At 48.1% G+C, this 25,356-nt stretch overlaps 14 protein-coding genes across 14 annotated transcripts; all 14 read left to right on the top strand.

Moving 5' to 3' along the window:
* Nucleotides 1-77: 77 nt before the first annotated feature.
* Nucleotides 78-846, top strand: LOC135310036 (histone H4). The gene has a single exon (XM_064436969.1). The coding sequence runs from the start codon at nucleotides 174-176 to the stop codon at nucleotides 483-485; it is 312 nt and encodes a 103-aa protein (XP_064293039.1). The 5' UTR covers nucleotides 78-173; the 3' UTR covers nucleotides 486-846.
* An 866-nt stretch (nucleotides 847-1,712) lies between these two features.
* On the top strand, nucleotides 1,713-2,657 carry LOC128682589 (histone H1B-like). Its single transcript, XM_053767400.2, has one exon. It carries the CDS (start codon nucleotides 1,929-1,931, stop codon nucleotides 2,655-2,657), a length of 729 nt encoding a protein of 242 aa, XP_053623375.1. The 5' UTR covers nucleotides 1,713-1,928.
* An 809-nt stretch (nucleotides 2,658-3,466) lies between these two features.
* LOC128682591 (histone H2A) lies at nucleotides 3,467-4,275 on the top strand. The gene has a single exon (XM_053767401.2). The coding sequence runs from the start codon at nucleotides 3,514-3,516 to the stop codon at nucleotides 3,886-3,888; it is 375 nt and encodes a 124-aa protein (XP_053623376.1). The 5' UTR covers nucleotides 3,467-3,513; the 3' UTR covers nucleotides 3,889-4,275.
* Nucleotides 4,276-9,407: 5,132 nt separating this feature from the next.
* Nucleotides 9,408-9,839, top strand: LOC128682356 (uncharacterized). The gene has a single exon (XM_053767001.1). It carries the CDS (start codon nucleotides 9,408-9,410, stop codon nucleotides 9,837-9,839), a length of 432 nt encoding a protein of 143 aa, XP_053622976.1.
* Nucleotides 9,840-10,107: 268 nt separating this feature from the next.
* LOC128682473 (histone H2B) lies at nucleotides 10,108-10,960 on the top strand. Its single transcript, XM_053767163.2, has one exon. The coding sequence runs from the start codon at nucleotides 10,164-10,166 to the stop codon at nucleotides 10,536-10,538; it is 375 nt and encodes a 124-aa protein (XP_053623138.1). The 5' UTR covers nucleotides 10,108-10,163; the 3' UTR covers nucleotides 10,539-10,960.
* Nucleotides 10,961-11,247: 287 nt separating this feature from the next.
* Nucleotides 11,248-19,458, top strand: LOC128682474 (uncharacterized). Its single transcript, XM_064436942.1, has 2 exons — nucleotides 11,248-11,728; nucleotides 18,226-19,458. Exons 1-2 carry the CDS (start codon nucleotides 11,321-11,323, stop codon nucleotides 18,883-18,885), a joined length of 1,068 nt encoding a protein of 355 aa, XP_064293012.1. The 5' UTR covers nucleotides 11,248-11,320; the 3' UTR covers nucleotides 18,886-19,458.
* Nucleotides 12,607-13,302, top strand: LOC135310039 (histone H4). Its single transcript, XM_064436972.1, has one exon. The coding sequence runs from the start codon at nucleotides 12,627-12,629 to the stop codon at nucleotides 12,936-12,938; it is 312 nt and encodes a 103-aa protein (XP_064293042.1). The 5' UTR covers nucleotides 12,607-12,626; the 3' UTR covers nucleotides 12,939-13,302.
* Nucleotides 14,279-15,100, top strand: LOC128682470 (histone H1B-like). The gene has a single exon (XM_053767160.2). It carries the CDS (start codon nucleotides 14,372-14,374, stop codon nucleotides 15,098-15,100), a length of 729 nt encoding a protein of 242 aa, XP_053623135.1. The 5' UTR covers nucleotides 14,279-14,371.
* Nucleotides 15,910-16,718, top strand: LOC128682471 (histone H2A). Its single transcript, XM_053767161.2, has one exon. It carries the CDS (start codon nucleotides 15,957-15,959, stop codon nucleotides 16,329-16,331), a length of 375 nt encoding a protein of 124 aa, XP_053623136.1. The 5' UTR covers nucleotides 15,910-15,956; the 3' UTR covers nucleotides 16,332-16,718.
* On the top strand, nucleotides 17,236-18,114 carry LOC128682472 (histone H2B). The gene has a single exon (XM_053767162.2). It carries the CDS (start codon nucleotides 17,318-17,320, stop codon nucleotides 17,690-17,692), a length of 375 nt encoding a protein of 124 aa, XP_053623137.1. The 5' UTR covers nucleotides 17,236-17,317; the 3' UTR covers nucleotides 17,693-18,114.
* A 226-nt stretch (nucleotides 19,459-19,684) lies between the features above and the next one.
* Nucleotides 19,685-20,453, top strand: LOC135310038 (histone H4). Its single transcript, XM_064436971.1, has one exon. It carries the CDS (start codon nucleotides 19,781-19,783, stop codon nucleotides 20,090-20,092), a length of 312 nt encoding a protein of 103 aa, XP_064293041.1. The 5' UTR covers nucleotides 19,685-19,780; the 3' UTR covers nucleotides 20,093-20,453.
* An 866-nt stretch (nucleotides 20,454-21,319) lies between these two features.
* On the top strand, nucleotides 21,320-22,264 carry LOC128682380 (histone H1B-like). The gene has a single exon (XM_053767034.2). The coding sequence runs from the start codon at nucleotides 21,536-21,538 to the stop codon at nucleotides 22,262-22,264; it is 729 nt and encodes a 242-aa protein (XP_053623009.1). The 5' UTR covers nucleotides 21,320-21,535.
* Nucleotides 22,265-23,073: 809 nt separating this feature from the next.
* On the top strand, nucleotides 23,074-23,882 carry LOC128682382 (histone H2A). Its single transcript, XM_053767036.2, has one exon. It carries the CDS (start codon nucleotides 23,121-23,123, stop codon nucleotides 23,493-23,495), a length of 375 nt encoding a protein of 124 aa, XP_053623011.1. The 5' UTR covers nucleotides 23,074-23,120; the 3' UTR covers nucleotides 23,496-23,882.
* A 517-nt stretch (nucleotides 23,883-24,399) lies between these two features.
* Nucleotides 24,400-25,278, top strand: LOC128682384 (histone H2B). Its single transcript, XM_053767038.2, has one exon. It carries the CDS (start codon nucleotides 24,482-24,484, stop codon nucleotides 24,854-24,856), a length of 375 nt encoding a protein of 124 aa, XP_053623013.1. The 5' UTR covers nucleotides 24,400-24,481; the 3' UTR covers nucleotides 24,857-25,278.
* Nucleotides 25,279-25,356: the final 78 nt, after the last annotated feature.

Here is a 25,356-nt window from a genome sequence, read left to right as displayed (position 1 = left end):
TCGCGCATGCATAGGTATCTCCCCACTCACTCGCTCGCGGCTCGCTCGGTCGCTTATAAATACGAGAATTTAGCCGGTTGCGAGAGGCATTCCGGCTGTAACTGTTGTAAGCATCGGTTGCGGTGCGAGCTCGTGATTTTCGCTGAAGTCAATCTCAATCAAACTACTACAAAATGACCGGTCGCGGCAAGGGAGGGAAAGGTCTTGGAAAGGGAGGAGCCAAGCGTCACAGGAAGGTGCTTCGTGATAACATCCAGGGCATCACCAAACCGGCCATCCGTCGTTTGGCCCGCAGAGGAGGTGTCAAGCGTATCTCCGGTTTGATATACGAGGAGACGCGTGGTGTGCTCAAGGTGTTCCTCGAGAACGTGATCCGCGACGCGGTCACTTACACAGAGCACGCGAAGAGGAAGACCGTCACCGCTATGGACGTTGTATACGCTCTGAAGCGCCAGGGCCGTACCCTCTACGGTTTCGGCGGTTAGAGCTGATGATTGATGAGTTACGCTCACACAATTACTCTACGCGTTGTGCCATGTATCTGTGTGAGATTTGTGATGTGATGTAGTAGCGAGTGGTGGTGAGTAACGTAGTGTATTATTCTATGCAGTCTACTGACTGATATGTTTAATACACTAGGTTGTGTCACGAACAAACTTAACACACACACACGCACGCTGCTGCTTCCATCCGTTCGCACTTTTACAGCAACTCAACGCTGTAACAAATAAAAAAGGCCCTTTTCAGGGCCGCATATGATTCCTTTTATCTCAAAATCGTTTCTAAGACTATGCGAACAGTCGATACCTACCACCTAGGTATGATATGGTCTCTCCTCTCTCTGATGCCTACCTACCTATGTATATATATATATATATATTCACAACACTATGTAATCAAGTTGTGTATAGGTATAATATAATATTTACCTACTTAGTAGGCAATAAATATAAATAATTGGCGATGAGCTTAGATCAGTCGAGAGTCTCTCTCTGGGACCCACCCGGCCGACTCGCATGTTGTTGGCTATGCTCTTGTCGTATCTATCTACCTACCTATATGTCTGTAGGATGTGTCTATGACTTTAAAAGACAACCCAATAGGCACGCGAACGAGAGAGAAATTTATAAGTATGCGACAAGATTGATAGGTATCAACTCTACTACCACTATCGCCGCCCCGTGAGTTTGCGTCTTATTTATATAGGTGTATTATTGCGATTGCATTTGGCGAAACGGTCGTTGTATGTGTTTGTATGCAACTAATACATATATAGGTATGATATTATCTTTTTTTTTTTCATCAAATACTATATAGGTGGTAGCTACACGCTGGTCGCCCGCGCTCTGCTGCTACTGACTGCTAGGCTGCCTCTTGTTTTACGACCCTAGATTTGATAGGCTCTAATGTGTACTATATATCGATGGATAATGACGAAACGTTACCGCTCGGGGAGTTCGATATGTTCGCTTTCGTCGGGCAAACGCGATACGCCCTTTATCACCGCTTTTATAGAGAAATAACACTTTTGAACACGACCCGGGCTGTTCGCGATATATTACTGCCAAAATAAACGCGTCTACGGTGCGATCCGGCCGCCGGGCGACCTCAACGATTGCCATGTGTCGTGGGTGAACTCAAAAATATTCATTCTAACGTGAAATTCTTTTTTCTCTCCGACTTAAAACTGTTTAAAAAATATTTATTCTGAACTTATGTAGTGAAAACTTGGAACATGTCGTATGAGAAAACGTCTCGCGGCAAATAGGTTTGCGTTACGGTAAACTCCGATGCGGGCGAAATGTTCGATATAAACTTGCAACTATACAACACATTCAGTTTACGTTACTTACGATCATCACCGCCTCTCCGGTCGGTATTGTTGTAATTTATCTATATTATCATTATTATCATCATCAGTCAGAGATATGGCAGACACGGCTGTAGCATCCGAGGCATCAGCGCCAGCGACGCCGGCGAAGAAACAGCCCAAGGCGAGCGCGGCCGCCGGTGGTGTGAAGAAGGCTAAAGCCAAACCTACTCATCCCAAAACTTCGGAGATGGTGAACAATGCCATCAAAGAGTTGAAGGAGAGGAGCGGCTCGTCACTTCAAGCGATCAAGAAATACATCGCGGCCCAATACAAAGTCGACGCGGAGAAATTGGCGCCGTTCATAAGGAAGTATCTCAAGAGCGCCGTCGAGTCCGGTGCCCTCATACAGACCAAGGGTAAAGGAGCTTCCGGCTCGTTCAAATTGGAATCGAAATCTGCGTCTTCCAAGAAACCGGCGGCCGCCGGTTCGAAGAAATCTGCATCTTCTGCGGCGGCCAAGTCCAAGAAAGCCACCGCAGCGGCCTCCGCCGCATCGAAGTCGAAGAAGGGAGCTTCTTCTGGCGCCGCCTCGTCGTCTGCCTCGTCGCCGTCCAAGGGCAAGGCGTCCTCCGCCGCTAAAGACAAGAAGGCAGCGGCAGCCAAGAAGAAGCCCGCCGCGGCAAAGAAAGCGGCCGCACCGGCGAAGGCGAAGGCCGCCGCAGCGCCCAAGGCGAAAAAGACAGCTAAACCGCCAACGAAGAAGCCGAAGGCGCCCAAACCGAAGAAGGCGGCCGCCACACAAAAAAAGGCCGCAGCGAAAAAGACACCCGCCTCCAAGAAGTAATCGCTCTGTCGTCGTCTCGGCAGCAGCAGCAGCTGTTCTTCTGTGTTATGTTGTTTGTTTGCTTGATGACTGTTGTTCATTGTCGCGGCGAAAAACAACCACCGTCACCCAACACGGCAACAACGGCACAAAGAAGGAGGGAAACGCAGCGCGCGCCGCGCACGCGCTGGCTCGCCTGGCCCACCTAACAAAAAGCCCTTTTCAGGGCTAACAATTTATTCTGTGAACTATTTATAAACACAGTTTCTTGACGATGTAGGTGTACCTGACAAACAGACAGTTGGTTACAGGTATATTCTATCTAATTCTACCCATGCCTGTGTACCACCTAGGTATCAAATGTAACTCATAACAAATCGTCCATTCGATTTTGCATCGCGCGAATGAGTTAAGTGTATGTAACAAACACACATCATACACCTACCTACATCCTCACAAACTCTTACGCATTTATAATAGGTAACCGGCTGGCTGTATCCATTTCATAGTAATAATAATAATAACATATCCCCACGCAAGCCTCTCAAAGGATCGGACTATGTGCCGTGAATGCCAAAAGGAGATACAAATAATAATAGACGCGCACTGTATGTAATCCTTAAACATATATATGTATGTGCATCATAATATCGGACCAACACAGTCAAAATGATACATTGATGAAATCATCGACGTTCTCCCCCCCACCCATTAACGTTACACTCATCGTTCATTGTACGTTTCGCGCACGGCGTGTCTCTTTATAACTATATAAGCGCGTGTTCCTTTTTTTTAAATCAAACTCGCTCTCGCTCACTTACAGTGCGCTAGTGTCTTGTGTTTGCGCTCGTTTTATTTTGTAAAAGAATTTGCAATTATGTCTGGACGCGGTAAAGGTGGCAAAGTCAAGGGAAAGGCAAAGTCCCGCTCGAACCGTGCGGGTCTCCAATTCCCCGTGGGTCGTATTCATAGGCTCCTACGCAAGGGCAACTATGCCGAGCGAGTCGGTGCTGGCGCTCCCGTTTACCTCGCCGCCGTGATGGAGTACCTGGCCGCTGAGGTTCTCGAGTTGGCCGGCAACGCTGCCAGAGACAACAAGAAGACCAGAATCATACCGAGGCATCTGCAGCTGGCCATCCGCAACGACGAGGAGTTGAACAAACTTCTGTCCGGAGTCACAATCGCCCAGGGCGGTGTACTGCCCAACATCCAGGCGGTGCTCCTGCCCAAGAAGACCGAGAAGAAGGCGTAAACATTTACGACACCTTCGTCACCCTCACCGCCACCGTGCGTGTTGTTGTTGTGTTTCGTGTTGCGTACCTTGCCGCTGTTACGCTACATATATGCTGCCGACGCACAACGGCCGGTGGTGGTGGTGATGATGGACGATGCACTGCGCCGCCGTCACTCATGGCTGATGGTGATTTTAGAAAAAAGGCCCTTTTCAGGGCCGCAATATGATTCGAGGAACAATAGTATATGTTCGTTTCTGTTGATACGACAACAAAGAGTTCGAGGCCCGGTATACATACATACATCATGACGTATTATTTATTTATTTGATTGATTGATTATCACACATACACGATAGGTATAGGTACTAGGTACTATCAATATAGACACAATAAATAAATAAATACGAAACAAGTATATCACAATCAATCAATAAATAAATTAAATACAAGTACATAGTAGTAACACTTAGGTAGGAGTGTAGGTAATTAGGTATTATCTCTACTTACCGTTCGGTTTGAATTCGCTGAACGCAGCGCCGTTGCCTCGGGTGCAGGTCGATACGCGCGGCACATTTACATCTTCTGGAAATATAGATAGATATGTAATTAACATTTCATTAATGACATATTATTATCTGGTACCTACGTTAAATTTTCTCGATCGATGATTGATTATAGATAGAATTAGATTTATACATATTTGCATTTGGTTTGATATTCATTCATTCCTATTTCACACCTAAGGCGGCAGCAAGGTACCTAGTAGTTGGAGGTGTGGGGAGGGGGGGGGGGGGGTTTGACACACACACCCCCCCCCCCCCTCTCGTTCGGTGAATGCGTGAATCTGATTGGTGCACACGCTCGTTTACCCTGACACCGTTTGCGATCCAATCGAGTAAATATAATAAAAAATCTTGATATTTTGCGACACGATGAATGCCCCTGGCTACACCATTTCCTCCCTTTGGATGTGTGACGGTAGTGTACACGGACCACAGTAGTTACAGTGCGAACCCAGTGCAGTGCAATATCGTGCGTGCGTGAGTGTGTAATCGTGTGCGGACTTATTGTGCGCCCGTGCGTGCCTCAGTGCGCGAGTTATTGGGATTGTGCGGGGTTCGGAGGGGAACGTTTTGTCCATTGCGCTGTCTGCGCTTACCGTCCGTCGGTATACTTTGGCTGTCTGTGGCCCGGCCCCTAAGCGGTTTCAAGCGAAGGGTTCCCCGGGCTCTGCCTAGCCGAGTTATTACTAGGCGACCGGATAAGCGCATTCGGTCGTACCAAGCCAGGTGAGTGAGACCTCTTTTTCGTCGCCGTCGGCGGGCCTCTGTTTCCGGGACTACCCTCACCAAATTTTTATTTGGGAGGTTGGCCCTGCCAGGGGGTCTAGGCATGTCATCCTCTGCTATGTGATTACGCATCGCAGAGGTTGAGATGCCGCCGCCGTCGAAGCCTACGAGGGCCACTTCGGGCGCTGCTTCGCCTAGGCGCGCCTCGGCCCATAAGCGGCCATTGAGACCCCAGAGGGTGAACAACCCTCTGGAATTCCTGAAAAGCCCCGGGGCTGCGTCCCTCATACAGAGGGCGATTGTAGCAGGACGCGCCCCCTCCCAGCCCCCGCCGTCTCCCTCCCCTGTCCAATCTGGAGGGGAGGAATTTTTCAGCGCCGAGGACGCCCCTACCGCGCCGAAGCCGCAGCGCGACCCGCGCCGTGCCTCGCGTTCCGCGACCGCCGTGCCCGCCGCGCCCGCATCCTCCGCGAGTACCGCCGCCGTCCCTAAGCCGTCGAAAACCGGCCCCGCGTACGAACCCACCCTTAAGGTGGCCCGCGTCGTATCGCCGCCGCGACTTCCGACCCCGGCTTGGGCGAAGATGCCCCCGACCCCCGCCCCGCGCTCTCCGCCCTCGAAGGCCTCCCCCGCGTCGCCACCGGTACCCGCTCCGCGCACACCCCCTCGTTCGTCCGCGCTATCCATGCCGTCGCTCGAGGAGATGGATGTCGTCGTGACGTCGCCGGTCACTAGTTACGCCGCCGCCGCCGCCGCCACCAACCCCTCGCGTAGGTCGCCTCCTGCCTCGCCGGCACCCCACACTTCCCAGTTGCCTTCTGCAACTTGTGCCCCCGCAAAAGTGCCACAATCCCCCCCGACTAAGCTGCCCCCCCGCCCCCGGTACCCACCCCTCATTGTGGAGCACCTCCCCGACTGGGCTTTCCATTTTAAGGAGCTCAAAAAGAGGATGGGCCACGCTCCCAACGCGCGCCCCTTCGGCAAAGGAGTGCGTTTTATGCCGCGCGAAGAGGACGAGTACCGCGCAGTCCAGCGGTACCTCACGCAGCTAGAAAAGGAAGCAGGTATTTCCTGGTTCTCTTACTCCCTCCCCGCAGAACGCAGCCTAAAGGTAGCCATTAGAGGTCTACCAGCCGACACGAAGCCGTCCGACATAGAGGACGAACTTCGCATCCTAGGCTTCCTGCCCGAATACGTGCGCCCCATACGCGCGCGTCAAGGCCGCCCGGGCTGCATATTTTTCGCGCAGCTCCAACGGAATGCTGAGACCATCCCCGCCATTTATGAAGTCAGCGAACTTCTATGCATGCCGGGGATCACCATTGAAGCCTGGCGTGGCAAAAAAGGCCCCGCCCAATGCCACCGATGCCAGCAGTTTCGGCACAGCTCCCACAACTGCCACCGCCGCCCCGCCTGTGTCCGCTGCGGCGAAGAGCATTTCGCTAGAGAATGCCCCCGCCCGCTAGAGGAACCGGCAACTTGCGCCAACTGCAAGGGCTCGCACACGGCAAACAACGTGTCCTGCCCCGTATTCCGTAAGGAGATGCGCAATAAGAAGGCAGGTACGGTCCTCCTGACCGCCGCCCCCAGCCGCCCCCCAAAAGCTGCAACAACCCCCGCCGCAGAAACGATGCCCACCTCCCTCATGGCAGAGGCCAATGCCCCCACTGAGCGCACGGATAAACCGAAGCGCCGTAGGCGACGAGGTAGGAAAGCCAAGGGCTCCCCCCCAGTCGAACAACCCCAGCCCCAGGCAGAGCAGCCCGCCCTCAAACCGCGCCCCACAGCTGTAGGAGGCAAACCGAAGCCCGCCCCTAGAAAGGCCACCCCCCCTCAGCAACCCGAGCCCCAACGTCCCGAACAGGCAAAGGACGCTACCAAGACGGGAAGGATGAACGTCCAGCCGGTCATCGACCTTCTAGTCGAGATCCTGGTTGCGTACCAAGCCGACCAGGACATCGTCCCCATAGTGCTCAGAGGAATGGCCTCACTACTGCCCAACAGTGTGTGACAAACCCCTTAAAATCATCCACTGGAATGCCAACGGACTTAACAAAGTCAGACGCAGCCTTCTGAAATCATTGGTAACCGAGCATAACGCCGATATCATTCTGATCTCAGAAACGCATTTGCGAGCATCGGATCAGCTGAAGTTCCCAAATTATCATGTCTATCGTTTTGATGCAGTCTCCGACCACGGCGCAGCTTACAGAGGCCTCGCCGTTTTGGTCAAGAGGAAAATTATCCATCAACCGATACCACGCGCGCAACTTCAGTCTATCTACGCACTAGGCGTTGAGATATGTATTGACTCTACTCCGACTCGTGTGTTCGCACTTTATAAACCACCGAACGATCAATTAAAAGTGGCCGATATCCATCTCCTACTGGACTCGTCCCTTCCAACGATCGTAGCCGGCGACTTTAACTGCAAACACACCGCCTGGAACTCCTCGCGTATATGCCCAAATGGACGCCGCCTCTTTGACGACTCTGAAAGAGTGGGTTACGAGGTGAGAGGCGCGGAAGTACCGACTCACTACCCCGGAGCCGCCGCCTACTTACCGGACGTAATCGATCTCACGCTGTACAAAGGCATTTCAGCGTCAAAGGTTACCACCGAAGTGCTCAACGACAACATGGACTCCGACCATCAGCCTGTCCTCGTAACAGTGGATGAGTCCCACACTGCCAAGCCAACCCCTCCCCCCAAACCCCGAATTGAGTGGGCTAAGTTCAGCACGTATGTAGAGCAGCACCTCTCTTCGACACCGGTCAGCAATGCGGCTGACGTAGAGCAGTTAGCTTCCCACATCTGTGAAATAACACAAGAGGCCCTAAAACAAGCTACTTCTGACACCGTTAGTACCCCCAAGAGACGCCCTACCCCCCTCTACATTCTAGAGATGATAGCCGAAAAGAGAACCCTGCGAAAACGCTGGCAACGAACCAGATGCCCATCCCTCAAAACTCGAGTGAACTCTATGTCAGCAAAGATTGCGAAAGCTCTGGAAACAGAGGCTTCCGAGTCTTGGCTACGGACCATGGAGTCGGCGAGTGACGACTGGACGTCTATTCACAGGCTCTGCAGGCAAGTTTCCAATAAGCCTCAGCCTATTCGCCCCCTCAACGCCTCCGACGGTACCCCCCGGTACAGAGCGGAAGATAGAGCGGAAATCTTCGCGGATAACTTAGAGCAGCGATTCAAACCGAACCCCTCTGATGACCCTCAGCAAGCTGAAGACATCCAGAAGCTCCTGGACGAGTACTTCCGTCGTCCCATTCCCCCGGACGAAGACCCCATAGTCTTTACCCCGGGTCAAGTCCTTAGGATGGTCAAGAAAACGAAGCTACGCAAAGCCCCAGGCCCCGATGGCATCCCCAACGAAGCCCTGCGACACTTCCCTCCGCGAGCAATCGCAGTTCTGACGCGACTCTATAACGGAGTCTTGCGCACGGGCCACTACCCCTCCATTTGGAAACTAGGTCGTGTCATCATGCTTCCCAAGCCCCACAAAAATGTCTTGAATCCAGGGAGTTACCGCCCCATTACGCTACTCGCTACCATCTCCAAGGTGTTCGAGAAATTGTTATTACTACATCTCACACCTCACTTGACCCCCAGAAACGAGCAATTCGGCTTTCGAGCCGAGCACTCCACCACGCTCCAACTCACAAGGGTACTACACCATATGACGACAGCCTTCAATAAAGGGGAAAAAACCGTAGGTGTTTTTCTCGACATGGAAGGAGCGTTCGACCGTGTCTGGCACCCAGGTCTGATCTACAAATTGTCCACCTCTACGACTCCCCGTCGAATCGTCAAGACCGTGGCCAACTTCCTCGTAGACAGACAGTTCCAAGTAGCAGTCGAAGACGCCACCTCTACAGTACGCACCATAGAGGCCGGCGTTCCCCAAGGCAGTTGCCTCTCTCCCGTACTCTACGCGCGATACACCGATGACATCCCTTTAGAAAAAGGTTCTCACCTAGCCCTGTATGCCGACGACGCAGCGTACTACGCTTCGTCACTCAGTCCGATACATGCCGCCAAGGTAGTCCAGAGAACCCTCGATGCCCTCCCCGAATGGTTATCCCGCTGGAGGCTGTCGATCAATGTAGCTAAAACGCAAGCCATTGTGGTAAGCCGCACCGCTCTGCCTCCTCCTCTCCGTCTACAGGACCAAGAGATCGCTTGGACTAGCCCGGTTAAATACCTGGGCGTCCAAATCGATCGGCGCCTGACGATGAAGGATCAAGTTAACGCCGTTATCAACTCTACTCGTGCTGCCCGAGCCGTTTTGCGTCCCGTCTTAAACTCAGTTCTCCCCTTAAAAGTGAAACTCGGTGTGTATAAAACATACATACGGCCCCGACTGACATACGCCGCTCCAGCGTGGTACGCGCTCACTAACCAGACGCGCAAAAATCAGCTGGAGGCCCAACAATCGATTTCACTCCGAGTCATCACGAAAGCCCCCCGTTACGTGAGGAACTCTACGATCCAAAAAGGATTGCAGATGGAAAGCCTAGATGCCCATATTAGGCATCTAACGAGGAGGCTACTTAAGCGTGTAGACGAGTCGACCCTGCCACACATACAGGAGTTGGCCCCGTACCACGCCCGTCCTCCCGACTCTAAGCAGTTCCCTAGAGACCTCATAACAGACCCCCAGTGACCCCCCCATTACATAGGTTTGTCTCTTCTTATCCCGCCCGCTGAGATAGCTCGCCGGCCCTTCCCGGCTTGAGCGGATATCGCGACCTGAGATAGGTAGTAGGACAGACCCCATTCTTGTGGCACTTTCCCAACCCAACGACCTGTCTGTTTTGACAGACAGCGACCGACACCTCAGTAAAGAGGCCGTTGCCTCGTCACTGATTCCCCATCCCCTTACCGGAATGAGACGAAAGCCCACGATTTTGCGACACGAAACCAGTCAGTTGCCGACCGGAGCCAGTCTGTATCACCGCTGTTACCGTTGTCAATTAAATAAATAAATATGCCGCCGAAGACAAGTGGTAAGGCCGCCAAGAAGTCTGGCAAGGCCCAGAAGAACATCTCCAAGACTGATAAAAAGAAGAAGAAGCACAAGAGGAAGGAGAGTTACGCCATCTACATCTACAAGGTGCTGAAGCAGGTTCATCCCGACACTGGTATATCCAGTAAGGCGATGTCTATCATGAACTCGTTCGTGAATGACATCTTCGAACGCATCGCTGCCGAGGCGTCCCGTTTGGCCCACTACAACAAGCGTTCCACAATCACGTCCCGGGAGGTGCAGACCTCCGTGAGGCTGCTGCTGCCCGGCGAGCTGGCCAAGCACGCCGTCAGTGAGGGAACGAAGGCCGTCACCAAATACACTAGCTCTAAGTAAATCGTAACTACTGTGAGCCAGTGTGAACACACCGCCGCCTTTTTGAACTGTTCCACTGTTCAAAGGGAAAGGGTGGAAATGAGAAAAAGGCCCTTTTCAGGGCCACAATATCTTTCTGTTTGCTTTTAAATGTTTCTTGATAACGTCAAATAGTCTGAACGCAGCCCACATACGCACGCACATGCACACACACACACACACATACATACATACATACATACATGCCTACTCGTAACTTTTATAAACGAATAACATAATGATTCCTGCTATTTAACTGCTATATGTCAATTTTACAGATTAGGTAGTACGGTAGTAAACATACAACTATCTATAATACTGTTAATTAACTACGAGAGATTAAAAAATAATAGGTATATATGTATACATACCTATTTAATAATTAAGCGATAAATAAGAGAAAGAGGAAAAAAAAAACAGAAGTTAGATTTTTATTTTATTATTACATACCTATATAAGATAAATACGTTTTGTGAAAGAAAAAAAAAACTATACTTCAACTATAAATCAAAGAGAATTTCATTAAAATACCTATGGTGCATATATACGTATGTATTTATTTATTATTATTATTATTATTTTCATTTAAAACAACTATTCACCCATACCCATCATACCTATTCAGTTCAGGCGCTCGCGGCACGTCCGAGCGGCGCGATCTATATAAAGACACGCTCTCGAAATTTTCGCCTCATTCGCGTTCGGTTGCTAATCGAGTGAGGTCGTTCGTTCTCTGCATTTGTTTTGCTTTGCATTTGTTAGAAATGGCTCGTACCAAGCAAACGGCCCGTAAATCTACCGGTGGTAAGGCACCCAGGAAACAGCTAGCCACTAAGGCGGCTCGCAAGAGCGCCCCCGCCACCGGCGGTGTCAAGAAACCCCATCGTTACAGGCCGGGAACTGTAGCACTCCGTGAGATCCGTCGTTACCAGAAGAGTACTGAGCTCCTGATCCGCAAGCTGCCCTTCCAGCGTCTCGTGCGTGAGATCGCACAAGATTTCAAGACCGATCTTCGTTTCCAGAGTTCGGCCGTTATGGCTCTTCAGGAGGCCAGCGAGGCGTACCTGGTAGGCCTCTTCGAAGACACCAATCTGTGCGCGATCCACGCCAAACGCGTCACCATCATGCCAAAGGACATTCAGCTGGCGCGCAGGATCAGGGGCGAGCGCGCTTAGGCACCCAAATAATATAATACACAAATTCATCGTGAATGTATGTTGTGCGTGCGGTGTGGTGTTTACATGGTGTTTGTTCGTGGTCTGCCGTCTGTCTTGCCGGCAGTCGGTGACCAGCGTAAGACACTAAATAATAATATTCCACCGTATCGTTCATCCATACAACGGACGAACAAAAAGGCCCTTTTCAGGGCCGCACATGATTCTGATAATATAATTGTTTCTCTGTACACACTTTGCGAGTCTCTTCAACCGTTCACATAACTGGTTATATAGGTACATATCCATAGATAGTAGCGTACATAATTTTCAATTGCCTGACATAGATACATACATATGTAATTTTTTTCTTCTTAAATTAGACGGCGCGTTTGTATTTTGCACGCTGTCACTACATAGGCCTACCATACTACCATTAAAAGTCATGATTTGATTAGCATAGAACAAAATTAAAACTTGTACTCGAGCTGGATACATAGAAAAACATCTGAAAAAGTCAAAATTTATAAAATTGATTCTAAATAAATTTAAAAGACGTCGTTTACATTCGACGAGGAGTAGACACCGGATAGATTGTTTATGTATTAAATAATTAATGCAATTGTTGAAAATTAAATAAGATAATAAATATACCTATTTATTTCAATTATATATAATAAGTATATGTATGTTGTATGTACGTACGTAGGTAGGTACGCACGCAACGCAAGCCCAAAAGCATATCGCGCATGCATAGGTATCTCCCCACTCACTCGCTCGCGGCTCGCTCGGTCGCTTATAAATACGAGAATTTAGCCGGTTGCGAGAGGCATTCCGGCTGTAACTGTTGTAAGCATCGGTTGCGGTGCGAGCTCGTGATTTTCGCTGAAGTCAATCTCAATCAAACTACTACAAAATGACCGGTCGCGGCAAGGGAGGGAAAGGTCTTGGAAAGGGAGGAGCCAAGCGTCACAGGAAGGTGCTTCGTGATAACATCCAGGGCATCACCAAACCGGCCATCCGTCGTTTGGCCCGCAGAGGAGGTGTCAAGCGTATCTCCGGTTTGATATACGAGGAGACGCGTGGTGTGCTCAAGGTGTTCCTCGAGAACGTGATCCGCGACGCGGTCACTTACACAGAGCACGCGAAGAGGAAGACCGTCACCGCTATGGACGTTGTATACGCTCTGAAGCGCCAGGGCCGTACCCTCTACGGTTTCGGCGGTTAGAGCTGATGATTGATGAGTTACGCTCACACAATTACTCTACGCGTTGTGCCATGTATCTGTGTGAGATTTGTGATGTGATGTAGTAGCGAGTGGTGGTGAGTAACGTAGTGTATTATTCTATGCAGTCTACTGACTGATATGTTTAATACACTAGGTTGTGTCACGAACAAACTTAACACACACACACGCACGCTGCTGCTTCCATCCGTTCGCACTTTTACAGCAACTCAACGCTGTAACAAATAAAAAAGGCCCTTTTCAGGGCCGCATATGATTCCTTTTATCTCAAAATCGTTTCTAAGACTATGCGAACAGTCGATACCTACCACCTAGGTATGATATGGTCTCTCCTCTCTCTGATGCCTACCTACCTATGTATATATATATATATATATTCACAACACTATGTAATCAAGTTGTGTATAGGTATAATATAATATTTACCTACTTAGTAGGCAATAAATATAAATAATTGGCGATGAGCTTAGATCAGTCGAGAGTCTCTCTCTGGGACCCACCCGGCCGACTCGCATGTTGTTGGCTATGCTCTTGTCGTATCTATCTACCTACCTATATGTCTGTAGGATGTGTCTATGACTTTAAAAGACAACCCAATAGGCACGCGAACGAGAGAGAAATTTATAAGTATGCGACAAGATTGATAGGTATCAACTCTACTACCACTATCGCCGCCCCGTGAGTTTGCGTCTTATTTATATAGGTGTATTATTGCGATTGCATTTGGCGAAACGGTCGTTGTATGCAACTAATACATATATAGGTATGATATTATCTTTTTTTTTTTCATCAAATACTATATAGGTGGTAGCTACACGCTGGTCGCCCGCGCTCTGCTGCTACTGACTGCTAGGCTGCCTCTTGTTTTACGACCCTAGATTTGATAGGCTCTAATGTGTACTATATATCGATGGATAATGACGAAACGTTACCGCTCGGGGAGTTCGATATGTTCGCTTTCGTCGGGCAAACGCGATACGCCCTTTATCACCGCTTTTATAGAGAAATAACACTTTTGAACACGACCCGGGCTGTTCGCGATATATTACTGCCAAAATAAACGCGTCTACGGTGCGATCCGGCCGCCGGGCGACCTCAACGATTGCCATGTGTCGTGGGTGAACTCAAAAATATTCATTCTAACGTGAAATTCTTTTTTCTCTCCGACTTAAAACTGTTTAAAAAATATTTATTCTGAACTTATGTAGTGAAAACTTGGAACATGTCGTATGAGAAAACGTCTCGCGGCAAATAGGTTTGCGTTACGGTAAACTCCGATGCGGGCGAAATGTTCGATATAAACTTGCAACTATACAACACATTCAGTTTACGTTACTTACGATCATCACCGCCTCTCCGGTCGGTATTGTTGTAATTTATCTATATTATCATTATTATCATCATCAGTCAGAGATATGGCAGACACGGCTGTAGCATCCGAGGCATCAGCGCCAGCGACGCCGGCGAAGAAACAGCCCAAGGCGAGCGCGGCCGCCGGTGGTGTGAAGAAGGCTAAAGCCAAACCTACTCATCCCAAAACTTCGGAGATGGTGAACAATGCCATCAAAGAGTTGAAGGAGAGGAGCGGCTCGTCACTTCAAGCGATCAAGAAATACATCGCGGCCCAATACAAAGTCGACGCGGAGAAATTGGCGCCGTTCATAAGGAAGTATCTCAAGAGCGCCGTCGAGTCCGGTGCCCTCATACAGACCAAGGGTAAAGGAGCTTCCGGCTCGTTCAAATTGGAATCGAAATCTGCGTCTTCCAAGAAACCGGCGGCCGCCGGTTCGAAGAAATCTGCATCTTCTGCGGCGGCCAAGTCCAAGAAAGCCACCGCAGCGGCCTCCGCCGCATCGAAGTCGAAGAAGGGAGCTTCTTCTGGCGCCGCCTCGTCGTCTGCCTCGTCGCCGTCCAAGGGCAAGGCATCCTCCGCCGCTAAAGACAAGAAGGCAGCGGCAGCCAAGAAGAAGCCCGCCGCGGCAAAGAAAGCGGCCGCACCGGCGAAGGCGAAGGCCGCCGCAGCGCCCAAGGCGAAAAAGACAGCTAAACCGCCAACGAAGAAGCCGAAGGCGCCCAAACCGAAGAAGGCGGCCGCCACACAAAAAAAGGCCGCAGCGAAAAAGACACCCGCCTCCAAGAAGTAATCGCTCTGTCGTCGTCTCGGCAGCAGCAGCAGCTGTTCTTCTGTGTTATGTTGTTTGTTTGCTTGATGACTGTTGTTCATTGTCGCGGCGAAAAACAACCACCGTCACCCAACACGGCAACAACGGCACAAAGAAGGAGGGAAACGCAGCGCGCGCCGCGCACGCGCTGGCTCGCCTGGCCCACCTAACAAAAAGCCCTTTTCAGGGCTAACAATTTATTCTGTGAACTATTTATAAACACAGTTTCTTGACGATGTAGGTGTACCTGACAAACAGACAGTTGGTTACAGGTATATTCTATCTAATTCTACCCATGCCTGTGTACCACCTAGGTATCAAATGTAACTCATAACAAATCGTCCATTCGATTTTGCATCGCGCGAATGAGTTAAGTGTATGTAACAAACACACATCATACACCTACCTACATCCTCACAAACTCTTACGCATTTATAATAGGTAACCGGCTGGCTGTATCCATTTCATAGTAATAATAATAATAACATATCCCCACGCAAGCCTCTCAAAGGATCGGACTATGTGCCGTGAATGCCAAAAGGAGATACAAATAATAATAGACGCGCACTGTATGTAATCCTTAAACATATATATGTATGTGCATCATAATATCGGACCAACACAGTCAAAATGATACATTGATGAAATCATCGACGTTCTCCCCCCCACCCATTAACGTTACACTCATCGTTCATTGTACGTTTCGCGCACGGCGTGTCTCTTTATAACTATATAAGCGCGTGTTCCTTTTTTTTAAATCAAACTCGCTCTCGCTCACTTACAGTGCGCTAGTGTCTTGTGTTTGCGCTCGTTTTATTTTGTAAAAGAATTTGCAATTATGTCTGGACGCGGTAAAGGTGGCAAAGTCAAGGGAAAGGCAAAGTCCCGCTCGAACCGTGCGGGTCTCCAATTCCCCGTGGGTCGTATTCATAGGCTCCTACGCAAGGGCAACTATGCCGAGCGAGTCGGTGCTGGCGCTCCCGTTTACCTCGCCGCCGTGATGGAGTACCTGGCCGCTGAGGTTCTCGAGTTGGCCGGCAACGCTGCCAGAGACAACAAGAAGACCAGAATCATACCGAGGCATCTGCAGCTGGCCATCCGCAACGACGAGGAGTTGAACAAACTTCTGTCCGGAGTCACAATCGCCCAGGGCGGTGTACTGCCCAACATCCAGGCGGTGCTCCTGCCCAAGAAGACCGAGAAGAAGGCGTAAACATTTACGACACCTTCGTCACCCTCACCGCCACCGTGCGTGTTGTTGTTGTGTTTCGTGTTGCGTACCTTGCCGCTGTTACGCTACATATATGCTGCCGACGCACAACGGCCGGTGGTGGTGGTGATGATGGACGATGCACTGCGCCGCCGTCACTCATGGCTGATGGTGATTTTAGAAAAAAGGCCCTTTTCAGGGCCGCAATATGATTCGAGGAACAATAGTATATGTTCGTTTCTGTTGATACGACAACAAAGAGTTCGAGGCCCGGTATACATACATACATCATGACGTATTATTTATTTATTTGATTGATTGATTATCACACATACACGATAGGTATAGGTACTAGGTACTATCAATATAGACACAATAAATAAATAAATACGAAACAAGTATATCACAATCAATCAATAAATAAATTAAATACAAGTACATAGTAGTAACACTTAGGTAGGAGTGTAGGTAATTAGGTATTATCTCTACTTACCGTTCGGTTTGAATTCGCTGAACGCAGCGCCGTTGCCTCGGGTGCAGGTCGATACGCGCGGCACATTTACATCTTCTGGAAATATAGATAGATATGTAATTAACATTTCATTAATGACATATTATTATCTGGTACCTACGTTAAATTTTCTCGATCGATGATTGATTATAGATAGAATTAGATTTATACATATTTGCATTTGGTTTGATATTCATTCATTCCTATTTCACACCTAAGGCGGCAGCAAGGTACCTAGTAGTTGGAGGTGTGGGGAGGGGGGGGGGGGGGGTTTGACACACACACCCCCCCCCCCCCTCTCGTTCGGTGAATGCGTGAATCTGATTGGTGCACACGCTCGTTTACCCTGACACCGTTTGCGATCCAATCGAGTAAATATAATAAAAAATCTTGATATTTTGCGACACGAAACCAGTCAGTTGCCGACCGGAGCCAGTCTGTATCACCGCTGTTACCGTTGTCAATTAAATAAATAAATATGCCGCCGAAGACAAGTGGTAAGGCCGCCAAGAAGTCTGGCAAGGCCCAGAAGAACATCTCCAAGACTGATAAAAAGAAGAAGAAGCACAAGAGGAAGGAGAGTTACGCCATCTACATCTACAAGGTGCTGAAGCAGGTTCATCCCGACACTGGTATATCCAGTAAGGCGATGTCTATCATGAACTCGTTCGTGAATGACATCTTCGAACGCATCGCTGCCGAGGCGTCCCGTTTGGCCCACTACAACAAGCGTTCCACAATCACGTCCCGGGAGGTGCAGACCTCCGTGAGGCTGCTGCTGCCCGGCGAGCTGGCCAAGCACGCCGTCAGTGAGGGAACGAAGGCCGTCACCAAATACACTAGCTCTAAGTAAATCGTAACTACTGTGAGCCAGTGTGAACACACCGCCGCCTTTTTGAACTGTTCCACTGTTCAAAGGGAAAGGGTGGAAATGAGAAAAAGGCCCTTTTCAGGGCCACAATATCTTTCTGTTTGCTTTTAAATGTTTCTTGATAACGTCAAATAGTCTGAACGCAGCCCACATACGCACGCACATGCACACACACACACACACATACATACATACATACATACATGCCTACTCGTAACTTTTATAAACGAATAACATAATGATTCCTGCTATTTAACTGCTATATGTCAATTTTACAGATTAGGTAGTACGGTAGTAAACATACAACTATCTATAATACTGTTAATTAACTACGAGAGATTAAAAAATAATAGGTATATATGTATACATACCTATTTAATAATTAAGCGATAAATAAGAGAAAGAGGAAAAAAAAAACAGAAGTTAGATTTTTATTTTATTATTACATACCTATATAAGATAAATACGTTTTGTGAAAGAAAAAAAAAACTATACTTCAACTATAAATCAAAGAGAATTTCATTAAAATACCTATGGTGCATATATACGTATGTATTTATTTATTATTATTATTATTATTTTCATTTAAAACAACTATTCACCCATACCCATCATACCTATTCAGTTCAGGCGCTCGCGGCACGTCCGAGCGGCGCGATCTATATAAAGACACGCTCTCGAAATTTTCGCCTCATTCGCGTTCGGTTGCTAATCGAGTGAGGTCGTTCGTTCTCTGCATTTGTTTTGCTTTGCATTTGTTAGAAATGGCTCGTACCAAGCAAACGGCCCGTAAATCTACCGGTGGTAAGGCACCCAGGAAACAGCTAGCCACTAAGGCGGCTCGCAAGAGCGCCCCCGCCACCGGCGGTGTCAAGAAACCCCATCGTTACAGGCCGGGAACTGTAGCACTCCGTGAGATCCGTCGTTACCAGAAGAGTACTGAGCTCCTGATCCGCAAGCTGCCCTTCCAGCGTCTCGTGCGTGAGATCGCACAAGATTTCAAGACCGATCTTCGTTTCCAGAGTTCGGCCGTTATGGCTCTTCAGGAGGCCAGCGAGGCGTACCTGGTAGGCCTCTTCGAAGACACCAATCTGTGCGCGATCCACGCCAAACGCGTCACCATCATGCCAAAGGACATTCAGCTGGCGCGCAGGATCAGGGGCGAGCGCGCTTAGGCACCCAAATAATATAATACACAAATTCATCGTGAATGTATGTTGTGCGTGCGGTGTGGTGTTTACATGGTGTTTGTTCGTGGTCTGCCGTCTGTCTTGCCGGCAGTCGGTGACCAGCGTAAGACACTAAATAATAATATTCCACCGTATCGTTCATCCATACAACGGACGAACAAAAAGGCCCTTTTCAGGGCCGCACATGATTCTGATAATATAATTGTTTCTCTGTACACACTTTGCGAGTCTCTTCAACCGTTCACATAACTGGTTATATAGGTACATATCCATAGATAGTAGCGTACATAATTTTCAATTGCCTGACATAGATACATACATATGTAATTTTTTTCTTCTTAAATTAGACGGCGCGTTTGTATTTTGCACGCTGTCACTACATAGGCCTACCATACTACCATTAAAAGTCATGATTTGATTAGCATAGAACAAAATTAAAACTTGTACTCGAGCTGGATACATAGAAAAACATCTGAAAAAGTCAAAATTTATAAAATTGATTCTAAATAAATTTAAAAGACGTCGTTTACATTCGACGAGGAGTAGACACCGGATAGATTGTTTATGTATTAAATAATTAATGCAATTGTTGAAAATTAAATAAGATAATAAATATACCTATTTATTTCAATTATATATAATAAGTATATGTATGTTGTATGTACGTACGTAGGTAGGTACGCACGCAACGCAAGCCCAAAAGCATATCGCGCATGCATAGGTATCTCCCCACTCACTCGCTCGCGGCTCGCTCGGTCGCTTATAAATACGAGAATTTAGCCGGTTGCGAGAGGCATTCCGGCTGTAACTGTTGTAAGCATCGGTTGCGGTGCGAGCTCGTGATTTTCGCTGAAGTCAATCTCAATCAAACTACTACAAAATGACCGGTCGCGGCAAGGGAGGGAAAGGTCTTGGAAAGGGAGGAGCCAAGCGTCACAGGAAGGTGCTTCGTGATAACATCCAGGGCATCACCAAACCGGCCATCCGTCGTTTGGCCCGCAGAGGAGGTGTCAAGCGTATCTCCGGTTTGATATACGAGGAGACGCGTGGTGTGCTCAAGGTGTTCCTCGAGAACGTGATCCGCGACGCGGTCACTTACACAGAGCACGCGAAGAGGAAGACCGTCACCGCTATGGACGTTGTATACGCTCTGAAGCGCCAGGGCCGTACCCTCTACGGTTTCGGCGGTTAGAGCTGATGATTGATGAGTTACGCTCACACAATTACTCTACGCGTTGTGCCATGTATCTGTGTGAGATTTGTGATGTGATGTAGTAGCGAGTGGTGGTGAGTAACGTAGTGTATTATTCTATGCAGTCTACTGACTGATATGTTTAATACACTAGGTTGTGTCACGAACAAACTTAACACACACACACGCACGCTGCTGCTTCCATCCGTTCGCACTTTTACAGCAACTCAACGCTGTAACAAATAAAAAAGGCCCTTTTCAGGGCCGCATATGATTCCTTTTATCTCAAAATCGTTTCTAAGACTATGCGAACAGTCGATACCTACCACCTAGGTATGATATGGTCTCTCCTCTCTCTGATGCCTACCTACCTATGTATATATATATATATATATTCACAACACTATGTAATCAAGTTGTGTATAGGTATAATATAATATTTACCTACTTAGTAGGCAATAAATATAAATAATTGGCGATGAGCTTAGATCAGTCGAGAGTCTCTCTCTGGGACCCACCCGGCCGACTCGCATGTTGTTGGCTATGCTCTTGTCGTATCTATCTACCTACCTATATGTCTGTAGGATGTGTCTATGACTTTAAAAGACAACCCAATAGGCACGCGAACGAGAGAGAAATTTATAAGTATGCGACAAGATTGATAGGTATCAACTCTACTACCACTATCGCCGCCCCGTGAGTTTGCGTCTTATTTATATAGGTGTATTATTGCGATTGCATTTGGCGAAACGGTCGTTGTATGTGTTTGTATGCAACTAATACATATATAGGTATGATATTATCTTTTTTTTTTTCATCAAATACTATATAGGTGGTAGCTACACGCTGGTCGCCCGCGCTCTGCTGCTACTGACTGCTAGGCTGCCTCTTGTTTTACGACCCTAGATTTGATAGGCTCTAATGTGTACTATATATCGATGGATAATGACGAAACGTTACCGCTCGGGGAGTTCGATATGTTCGCTTTCGTCGGGCAAACGCGATACGCCCTTTATCACCGCTTTTATAGAGAAATAACACTTTTGAACACGACCCGGGCTGTTCGCGATATATTACTGCCAAAATAAACGCGTCTACGGTGCGATCCGGCCGCCGGGCGACCTCAACGATTGCCATGTGTCGTGGGTGAACTCAAAAATATTCATTCTAACGTGAAATTCTTTTTTCTCTCCGACTTAAAACTGTTTAAAAAATATTTATTCTGAACTTATGTAGTGAAAACTTGGAACATGTCGTATGAGAAAACGTCTCGCGGCAAATAGGTTTGCGTTACGGTAAACTCCGATGCGGGCGAAATGTTCGATATAAACTTGCAACTATACAACACATTCAGTTTACGTTACTTACGATCATCACCGCCTCTCCGGTCGGTATTGTTGTAATTTATCTATATTATCATTATTATCATCATCAGTCAGAGATATGGCAGACACGGCTGTAGCATCCGAGGCATCAGCGCCAGCGACGCCGGCGAAGAAACAGCCCAAGGCGAGCGCGGCCGCCGGTGGTGTGAAGAAGGCTAAAGCCAAACCTACTCATCCCAAAACTTCGGAGATGGTGAACAATGCCATCAAAGAGTTGAAGGAGAGGAGCGGCTCGTCACTTCAAGCGATCAAGAAATACATCGCGGCCCAATACAAAGTCGACGCGGAGAAATTGGCGCCGTTCATAAGGAAGTATCTCAAGAGCGCCGTCGAGTCCGGTGCCCTCATACAGACCAAGGGTAAAGGAGCTTCCGGCTCGTTCAAATTGGAATCGAAATCTGCGTCTTCCAAGAAACCGGCGGCCGCCGGTTCGAAGAAATCTGCATCTTCTGCGGCGGCCAAGTCCAAGAAAGCCACCGCAGCGGCCTCCGCCGCATCGAAGTCGAAGAAGGGAGCTTCTTCTGGCGCCGCCTCGTCGTCTGCCTCGTCGCCGTCCAAGGGCAAGGCGTCCTCCGCCGCTAAAGACAAGAAGGCAGCGGCAGCCAAGAAGAAGCCCGCCGCGGCAAAGAAAGCGGCCGCACCGGCGAAGGCGAAGGCCGCCGCAGCGCCCAAGGCGAAAAAGACAGCTAAACCGCCAACGAAGAAGCCGAAGGCGCCCAAACCGAAGAAGGCGGCCGCCACACAAAAAAAGGCCGCAGCGAAAAAGACACCCGCCTCCAAGAAGTAATCGCTCTGTCGTCGTCTCGGCAGCAGCAGCAGCTGTTCTTCTGTGTTATGTTGTTTGTTTGCTTGATGACTGTTGTTCATTGTCGCGGCGAAAAACAACCACCGTCACCCAACACGGCAACAACGGCACAAAGAAGGAGGGAAACGCAGCGCGCGCCGCGCACGCGCTGGCTCGCCTGGCCCACCTAACAAAAAGCCCTTTTCAGGGCTAACAATTTATTCTGTGAACTATTTATAAACACAGTTTCTTGACGATGTAGGTGTACCTGACAAACAGACAGTTGGTTACAGGTATATTCTATCTAATTCTACCCATGCCTGTGTACCACCTAGGTATCAAATGTAACTCATAACAAATCGTCCATTCGATTTTGCATCGCGCGAATGAGTTAAGTGTATGTAACAAACACACATCATACACCTACCTACATCCTCACAAACTCTTACGCATTTATAATAGGTAACCGGCTGGCTGTATCCATTTCATAGTAATAATAATAATAACATATCCCCACGCAAGCCTCTCAAAGGATCGGACTATGTGCCGTGAATGCCAAAAGGAGATACAAATAATAATAGACGCGCACTGTATGTAATCCTTAAACATATATATGTATGTGCATCATAATATCGGACCAACACAGTCAAAATGATACATTGATGAAATCATCGACGTTCTCCCCCCCACCCATTAACGTTACACTCATCGTTCATTGTACGTTTCGCGCACGGCGTGTCTCTTTATAACTATATAAGCGCGTGTTCCTTTTTTTTAAATCAAACTCGCTCTCGCTCACTTACAGTGCGCTAGTGTCTTGTGTTTGCGCTCGTTTTATTTTGTAAAAGAATTTGCAATTATGTCTGGACGCGGTAAAGGTGGCAAAGTCAAGGGAAAGGCAAAGTCCCGCTCGAACCGTGCGGGTCTCCAATTCCCCGTGGGTCGTATTCATAGGCTCCTACGCAAGGGCAACTATGCCGAGCGAGTCGGTGCTGGCGCTCCCGTTTACCTCGCCGCCGTGATGGAGTACCTGGCCGCTGAGGTTCTCGAGTTGGCCGGCAACGCTGCCAGAGACAACAAGAAGACCAGAATCATACCGAGGCATCTGCAGCTGGCCATCCGCAACGACGAGGAGTTGAACAAACTTCTGTCCGGAGTCACAATCGCCCAGGGCGGTGTACTGCCCAACATCCAGGCGGTGCTCCTGCCCAAGAAGACCGAGAAGAAGGCGTAAACATTTACGACACCTTCGTCACCCTCACCGCCACCGTGCGTGTTGTTGTTGTGTTTCGTGTTGCGTACCTTGCCGCTGTTACGCTACATATATGCTGCCGACGCACAACGGCCGGTGGTGGTGGTGATGATGGACGATGCACTGCGCCGCCGTCACTCATGGCTGATGGTGATTTTAGAAAAAAGGCCCTTTTCAGGGCCGCAATATGATTCGAGGAACAATAGTATATGTTCGTTTCTGTTGATACGACAACAAAGAGTTCGAGGCCCGGTATACATACATACATCATGACGTATTATTTATTTATTTGATTGATTGATTATCACACATACACGATAGGTATAGGTACTAGGTACTATCAATATAGACACAATAAATAAATAAATACGAAACAAGTATATCACAATCAATCAATAAATAAATTAAATACAAGTACATAGTAGTAACACTTAGGTAGGAGTGTAGGTAATTAGGTATTATCTCTACTTACCGTTCGGTTTGAATTCGCTGAACGCAGCGCCGTTGCCTCGGGTGCAGGTCGATACGCGCGGCACATTTACATCTTCTGGAAATATAGATAGATATGTAATTAACATTTCATTAATGACATATTATTATCTGGTACCTACGTTAAATTTTCTCGATCGATGATTGATTATAGATAGAATTAGATTTATACATATTTGCATTTGGTTTGATATTCATTCATTCCTATTTCACACCTAAGGCGGCAGCAAGGTACCTAGTAGTTGGAGGTGTGGGGAGGGGGGGGGGGGGGGTTTGACACACACACCCCCCCCCCCCCTCTCGTTCGGTGAATGCGTGAATCTGATTGGTGCACACGCTCGTTTACCCTGACACCGTTTGCGATCCAATCGAGTAAATATAATAAAAAATCTTGATATTTTGCGACACGAAACCAGTCAGTTGCCGACCGGAGCCAGTCTGTATCACCGCTGTTACCGTTGTCAATTAAATAAATAAATATGCCGCCGAAGACAAGTGGTAAGGCCGCCAAGAAGTCTGGCAAGGCCCAGAAGAACATCTCCAAGACTGATAAAAAGAAGAAGAAGCACAAGAGGAAGGAGAGTTACGCCATCTACATCTACAAGGTGCTGAAGCAGGTTCATCCCGACACTGGTATATCCAGTAAGGCGATGTCTATCATGAACTCGTTCGTGAATGACATCTTCGAACGCATCGCTGCCGAGGCGTCCCGTTTGGCCCACTACAACAAGCGTTCCACAATCACGTCCCGGGAGGTGCAGACCTCCGTGAGGCTGCTGCTGCCCGGCGAGCTGGCCAAGCACGCCGTCAGTGAGGGAACGAAGGCCGTCACCAAATACACTAGCTCTAAGTAAATCGTAACTACTGTGAGCCAGTGTGAACACACCGCCGCCTTTTTGAACTGTTCCACTGTTCAAAGGGAAAGGGTGGAAATGAGAAAAAGGCCCTTTTCAGGGCCACAATATCTTTCTGTTTGCTTTTAAATGTTTCTTGATAACGTCAAATAGTCTGAACGCAGCCCACATACGCACGCACATGCACACACACACACACACATACATACATACATACATACATGCCTACTCGTAACTTTTATAAACGAATAACATAATGATTCCTGCTATTTAACTGCTATATGTCAATTTTACAGATTAGGTAGTACGGTAGTAAACATACAACTATCTATAATACTGTTAATTAACTACGAGAGATTAAAAAATAATAGGTATATATGTATACATACCTATTTAATAATTAAGCGATAAATAAGAGAAAGAGGAAAAAAAAAACAGAAGTTAGATTTTTATTTTATTATTACATACCTATATAAGATAAATACGTTTTGTGAAAGAAA

The sequence above is a fragment of the Plodia interpunctella genome, chromosome 30, assembly GCF_027563975.2.
Source record: "Plodia interpunctella isolate USDA-ARS_2022_Savannah chromosome 30, ilPloInte3.2, whole genome shotgun sequence".
NCBI classification, from domain to species: domain Eukaryota; kingdom Metazoa; phylum Arthropoda; class Insecta; order Lepidoptera; family Pyralidae; genus Plodia; species Plodia interpunctella.
Note: the sequence above shows the minus strand (reverse complement) of the source record. Positions and strands in the feature narration are given on the sequence as shown.

Bases quoted from the DNA above. Each gene is read 5' to 3' on its own strand.
- LOC135310036 (XM_064436969.1), top strand. From the start codon at position 174: ATGACCGGTCGCGGCAAGGGAGGGAAAGGTCTTGGAAAGGGAGGAGCC.
- LOC128682589 (XM_053767400.2), top strand. From the start codon at position 1,929: ATGGCAGACACGGCTGTAGCATCCGAGGCATCAGCGCCAGCGACGCCG.
- LOC128682591 (XM_053767401.2), top strand. From the start codon at position 3,514: ATGTCTGGACGCGGTAAAGGTGGCAAAGTCAAGGGAAAGGCAAAGTCC.
- LOC128682356 (XM_053767001.1), top strand. From the start codon at position 9,408: ATGAAGGATCAAGTTAACGCCGTTATCAACTCTACTCGTGCTGCCCGA.
- LOC128682473 (XM_053767163.2), top strand. From the start codon at position 10,164: ATGCCGCCGAAGACAAGTGGTAAGGCCGCCAAGAAGTCTGGCAAGGCC.
- LOC128682474 (XM_064436942.1), top strand. From the start codon at position 11,321: ATGGCTCGTACCAAGCAAACGGCCCGTAAATCTACCGGTGGTAAGGCA. The intron at 11,729-18,225 runs TAGGCACCCAAA...TAAATCAAAGAG, and splicing joins GGATCAGGGGCGAGCGCGCT to AATTTCATTAAAATACCTAT.
- LOC135310039 (XM_064436972.1), top strand. From the start codon at position 12,627: ATGACCGGTCGCGGCAAGGGAGGGAAAGGTCTTGGAAAGGGAGGAGCC.
- LOC128682470 (XM_053767160.2), top strand. From the start codon at position 14,372: ATGGCAGACACGGCTGTAGCATCCGAGGCATCAGCGCCAGCGACGCCG.
- LOC128682471 (XM_053767161.2), top strand. From the start codon at position 15,957: ATGTCTGGACGCGGTAAAGGTGGCAAAGTCAAGGGAAAGGCAAAGTCC.
- LOC128682472 (XM_053767162.2), top strand. From the start codon at position 17,318: ATGCCGCCGAAGACAAGTGGTAAGGCCGCCAAGAAGTCTGGCAAGGCC.
- LOC135310038 (XM_064436971.1), top strand. From the start codon at position 19,781: ATGACCGGTCGCGGCAAGGGAGGGAAAGGTCTTGGAAAGGGAGGAGCC.
- LOC128682380 (XM_053767034.2), top strand. From the start codon at position 21,536: ATGGCAGACACGGCTGTAGCATCCGAGGCATCAGCGCCAGCGACGCCG.
- LOC128682382 (XM_053767036.2), top strand. From the start codon at position 23,121: ATGTCTGGACGCGGTAAAGGTGGCAAAGTCAAGGGAAAGGCAAAGTCC.
- LOC128682384 (XM_053767038.2), top strand. From the start codon at position 24,482: ATGCCGCCGAAGACAAGTGGTAAGGCCGCCAAGAAGTCTGGCAAGGCC.